This window comes from Sardina pilchardus, chromosome 7 (genome assembly GCF_963854185.1).
Source record: "Sardina pilchardus chromosome 7, fSarPil1.1, whole genome shotgun sequence".
Taxonomy (NCBI): domain Eukaryota; kingdom Metazoa; phylum Chordata; class Actinopteri; order Clupeiformes; family Clupeidae; genus Sardina; species Sardina pilchardus.
Window position 1 is genome coordinate 11,972,168 of NC_085000.1, and position 5,950 is coordinate 11,978,117.

General features: G+C 44.6%; 1 protein-coding gene across 1 annotated transcript in view; it reads left to right on the forward strand.

Moving 5' to 3' along the window:
• Positions 1–5,418, forward strand: part of LOC134087004 (chymotrypsin-like elastase family member 2A) — a 6,862-nt gene extending 1,444 nt beyond the window's left edge. Inside the window, exons 3-8 of the mRNA XM_062540203.1 lie at positions 1–73; positions 728–850; positions 1,135–1,271; positions 3,693–3,838; positions 4,119–4,268; positions 5,257–5,418. The exon at positions 1–73 is cut by the window's left edge and continues 25 nt beyond it. Of these exons, the coding sequence (XP_062396187.1) occupies positions 1–73; positions 728–850; positions 1,135–1,271; positions 3,693–3,838; positions 4,119–4,268; positions 5,257–5,277 (650 nt within the window). The 3' untranslated portion in view covers positions 5,278–5,418. The remainder of the gene's footprint in view (positions 74–727; positions 851–1,134; positions 1,272–3,692; positions 3,839–4,118; positions 4,269–5,256) is intronic.
• The last annotated feature ends 532 nt before the right edge of the window (positions 5,419–5,950 follow it).

The following is a 5,950-nucleotide window of genomic DNA, read 5'->3' on the forward strand; positions in this document are numbered from 1 at the left end:
ATGTCTGGTTCTCTTCCTGTGGAGGCACTCTCATCTCACGTGACTGGGTTCTTACTGCTGCCCACTGCATCAAGTAAGCACATGATACGCACGCACACACACGCACACACACACACATACACACACACCTGTTCAACTGCTGGCAGGACCTACATTGTCAATAATATTGGTAATTATGTGACTATATTTAAAAAGAACACTGCAAAAACGAAACGTAAATTACTCAGCCTAGGTGGATGCTCTTTTATAAAGCCAAACGAGCTCCTTTTGCCTGTTGGAGTTGTATTTTGATGAGCCGAGTCCTGAACAATTGTCATTCAATTAGCTAGGTAGTTAGCATGAAGCACCGTTCCAAACAGGAAGTGTTGGCAGACGGCTTTGGCAACCTAATGGGGGGCAGTGGTAGTGTAGGAGCTGGGATAGCATGCAGTAGCCTCAAAGTTGTTGAAAGTTGTTCAATTCTCGGCTTCTACCGTTGTGCCCTTGAGCAAGGCACCTAACCCCACGCTGCTCCGGGGACAATGTAATCCCTGGTGATAAAGTTGACATATGAAAGTAACTTTGGACAAAAAAGTGCTGCTAAATGTAGTGTAATGTAATGTAATGTAATGTAATAAACATTTGAGGGCACTGGCAGCACAACAAATATGTTAGGTGGACGCAGGGCCTAAAGCTACTAGCTACTAGCTGCTACTAACTGCGCTCTCTGCTGCCCTCTGTCTGTCAGTCGGAGCTACAGATACAGGGTCCTGCTGGGTAAACACCGTCTCAGTGTGGAGGAGGAGGGATCAATGACTGTTCCAGTGGCCAAGATCATCGTCCATCCCGAATACAACGACCACCTCACCCGGTGAGTTTACAGGAACACACACACACACACACACACACACAGACACACACACACACACACGCAGACACAGACACAGACACAGACACAGACACACACACAGACACGGACGTACACAACTGTATGCATTCTGCACTTCGTAAAACTGCTATATCACTGTGGTTTGTCAGCACGGAAGAATTTAAGAAATTACACCTGTGTGCACGACTCTTTCCTTTCTTTGTGTGTGTGTGTGTGTATCTGTGTGTGTATGTGTGTATATGTGTATGTATATCTGTGTGTGTCAGTAATGACATCGCCCTGCTCTGGCTGGACCACACTATTGAGCTGTCTGATACGGTGCAGCCCGCATGTCTGCCCCCCTCCGGCCTCATCTTGCCCCACCAGGCTTCCTGCTACGTCACTGGCTGGGGACGCCTGTCCAGTGAGTCCCGCCCCCCCACGCCAGCCAATCACATTTCTCTCTTTTTTTTTTTTAAGTATATTTTTTGGGCTTTTGTGCCTTTAATTTTGACAAGACAGTAGAGAGAGACAGGAAGTGAATGGGTGAGAGAGTCGGGGTGGGATCCGGAAAGGACCACGGGGCGGGAATCGAACCCGGGTCGCCGGCGTGCGGTGCAGATGCCCCAGCCAGTTGCGCCACGGCTGGGGCCTACCCATAGATATATATATTGACGGGGCCTACCAATCACATTTCTCAAATGGGCCAAGAAGGCAGCAGACAGACAGACTAAAAGACAACAGTGACAACAAAACAAAACAAAACAACAAAAAAAAACATTCAATATGAAACTGAAAGAATACCAGACTAGAAAAGCACTCCGAGAACGCAGAACTCCGCCAAGAGCCTCCTGGATCCAGACAGTGATCCGGATCACTCCCAAAACAACTTTTTGAGTTACAGGTGTATCTTGCTAACTAACAAACAAACAAACAGACCAACAAACCCTGATGAAAACATAACCTCCTTGGCAGAGGTAATAAAAAACAAGAACAGACAGATCAATAGAACTCTTTAAAGGGTTAAAGGGATAATCCGGAGTGAAATGCACTTTAGATAAATTTTTCTGACTATTGGGAGTACATACGTTGAGTTGACACCAAAATCATGTCATTCAGATGTATTTTGAGAAAGTTCGAGTTCACCGTTTTTAGCCAAAACTCGTTAGCCTGGAAGTGACCGGGGCAAGTCCTTTCGCCGCTACAAAACGCTATTTTTATACCTCTTCTACTGTTCCAACCAACACTACACTTGCGTGGTAGTGAGTAGAGGGTCCCTAAAGCCAAACCGAAGTATCCCCACGTCTTTATGTGGTCGGATAGAGAGTCCAGAATGAATTTAATCGAGTCAGTACCTTTCCGGAAATGTCACTGCTGCAGCTAGCAACGCGTTAACAACATTTTAATAACATTTCCGGAAAGGCACGGACTCGATTAAATTCATTCACCACGCAAATATTCAGTGTGAATCTGTGAAACTAATACACATGATCAATCGCCTTGATGTCAAGTCCACTGTAAGTAACATTGATTTGTGAAAATGTTCATCCAATTTAAATGGTGGGAACGTTAAATGTACACATATGTTGAGAAGACTTAAATATGCGACCGATGAAGCACATTCATTTCTTTTGAGCACCGTTTGAAACCTGTTGGTACCCATTGGAAATTGTATGGACTTAATAGTTACTGCGCAAAGCTCAGATTCCATTGCTGTTAATGTTATCACTGATTTCATATTAGCCATATTAGCAATGTAGATCCAGTGTCACCTTCCCAATGTCTACCACTGTGGTAGTCTGGGCCTGTGGCAGAAATATTCCCAAAACACAAATACAACAAAATAACCACCAAAAAAACTAGATTATTATTTTACAAAATGCAACATATTAGCAATATAGATCCAGTGTAACCTTCACAATGTTGACCTACCACTGTGGTAGTCTGGGCCTGTGGCAGAAATATTCCCAAAACACAAATAACCAACAAAAAAACGATATTATGCATTTACAAAATGCAACATTTGAACACCCATATTGGTGCTGTTGTAGTTTATTGTATCATTTGTACGTGATTACTCATATTTCAAGCGGTATTTCTCCGGCCCCTCAGTTGTGATACTTTTCATGAACTGGCCCCTATTACAAACTAATTGAATAGCCCTGCTCTACTCACTACCACGTAAGTGTAGTGTTGGTTGGAACAGTAGAAGAGGTATAAAAATAGCGTTTTGTAGCGGCGAAAGGACTTGCCCCGGTCACTTCCAGGCTAACGAGTTTTGGCTAAAAACGGTGAACTCGAACTTTCTCAAAATACATCCGAATGACATGATTTTGGTGTCAACTCAACGTATGTACTCCCAATAGTCCGAAAAATTTATCTAAAGTGCATTTCACTCCGGATTATCCCTTTAAGACATGCTTTGAACTCTACTAATGAAATGAAGTTTTGAGTGTTTCTGCAGCAGGCCATACACATGGAGCACTATAGCTAGAAGACAACCTAAAGCATCTTCAATGAGACCAATACTAGCCAAATGTGACAAGATGTCATAATTGACTACATTAAAGGCTTTAGATAAACCAATAATGCAGCACAACATGTTTTAAGATCTTTAGCAGATTTATAGAAATGGACTTTTATGTCATTACGAGCTACATATCTGTCCATGGCCCTCTCTACACTACCCTAAAATAACAATCACACTGTAAACTCAAGCTAGATCTCTTTCCGTGGCCCTTTCTATACCCTAAGATAACTATCACACTGTAAAGTCCAGTCCAGACTCTGAGCAAAAGTAACTCTGTGTGTCCCCTCCCCCTCCCCGTACCTGTGCTCCTCTCAGCCAATGGCGACGGCTCAGACACGCTGCAGCAGGCGCTGCTTCCTGTGGTGGAATATGACATCTGCAAGCATCCCGACTGGTGGAGCTTCCTGCTCACCGACAAGATGGTGTGTGCAGGCGGAGATGGAACCGTCGGCTCCTGCATGGTAAGACAGTAGAACATCACAGTAGAACGTCACAGAACATCAATGAACACCAAACTATACCAGGAGAATCTTCTAGAAAACTCTCATACAAACAGAAAAGAGCGTAACTAGCATCCTGCAATGTACAAGCATACACACTGTATTCACACACAGTAGAACTGCGGTTAAACAAGGGCAGGATCTCAGGCTTGGGTACAAATGTAAATTCCCTAACAGTTTGAGAAACCGTGTGTATACGGCCAGTGGTAATATCCCACCTTATTGGCTGATGTGTCTCCAGGGAGATTCCGGCGGCCCCCTGAACTGCCAGAACTCCGATGGAATCTGGGAAGTGCACGGAATCGTGAGCTTTGGCGCTCCTTCCTGTAACCAGGTCCAGAGACCCTCCGTGTTTACTAGGGTCAGCGCATATGTGTCCTGGATCAACAATGTAAGTATGAACACAAACACACACACACACCCTAGGGATGGCGAAAACTAAAAATGTTCTTGACCAACCACCGAGGCTCATTAGCCGGTTGAAATCGGTTAACCGATTCGTTTAAAATAAATTATGCTATTTGAAATAACAGCCACGCAATTTCCCAACTCTCATCTCTCTGTCCCACGCTCATACACACAGCCCCGGTGCCGCCCTTTCACTCACGTCACTTTTTTAAATCCTACAGCGCCAAACATGTCTTGCAAACCAAGGAGCTTGTAAGTGGAGGACAAATGGTTCCTTTGCTCCGAAAATGGTTTGGGTACAAGGTGATCGCGTTGCAAATAAAGGCGTTTGTCTAGCGTTAGAAGCTCATTTGAAGCTGAAATGGCCGCGGCTCACTTATGAAAATGACAGCTCCGAAGAGGCGCAGCTTAGTTTGAGGAAGTGCTAACAACAATAACGAAAGATGATCATTACCTTATCTGTTACCATTGATGACCCTTCCTGAAATGTAGATGTAATGTCTTTCCAAATCTAAGCCCATCTTATGCGGAAAGTTGCCTAGACTGCAACACGATGAAACCAATGGATAAAACAGCACACTTCCAGATTGCAAAAGACGCACCGGCCACCGCTGTCACCTCGTGCCAAATGTTTTTATTGGTTTATTACGTAGCCTAGCCTACAAGCAGGCGTTATGAAAAATTGAGTGTGAGGGATAATGTGTTAACTTCACGCAAAAAAGATCTTCTTGGAATGAGATGGCTAGCTGTATTAGCGTTTAGTCCACTGTCTTTAGCCTAATATAAAGATGCCTCTTTTTTTCTTTTTTTTTTTTACCGACTAGCGACAACTTTGGTCGGCTAACGTGGATACGGTCAACCATCGGTCAAACAGTCACCGGTTAACATCCCTAACACACACACACATACACACACTATGAGTGAATTCATATTTACAGTTCATGTCCACATTCTACTCCCTCCTCTCCCAGATTATGAGCCAGTACCCTTAAGAGGAATACTCCACCCAGTGCCCTCCACCACCATCTGGCAGTCTTTGTTACTCCACCCAGTGCCCTCCACCACCATCTGGCGGTCTGTGTTACTTTGATGATGTCAGCAGTAAAGTGCCAATAAAGTGCTTGCGTTCTGAACCCCGTCTCGTACCTGTTTTGAGGGGTCACACTCTGGGGCAGGGCAGGCTCTGATCCGGGCCGCATAAAGAAGGGGTCAGGGGTCAGGATGGGGTCACACAGGGTCACGGCCTGGTAGGGTGACATGGGCCTGACTGGGCTGCTGAGAAATCCTGCAGCAGAAAACACCTGGGCTACACACATGGCTTACGCTATCAGCTACAGCACGCACACACACGCACACACACGCACACGCACACGCACACGCACACGCACACGCACAAACACAAACACACTCACACACACACTAAAACGGTTACTGTTAAACACAATAAAACACAAATGTAGCATTTGAAGGTCTTTACCAGACCCTAACTAACAAACAAACACACTCATCATGGTAAGAGCAGACGTTTCAGCAGCAAAATACTAAAACACACGTAAAGGCCAATCAGCATCTGGTATTTGTGAGAGGATATCTGTTCAAACGGATGAAACATTTTACACAAAATCAAAAAATAGCCTATACCGACAAGAACAAAACCCAAGAAAT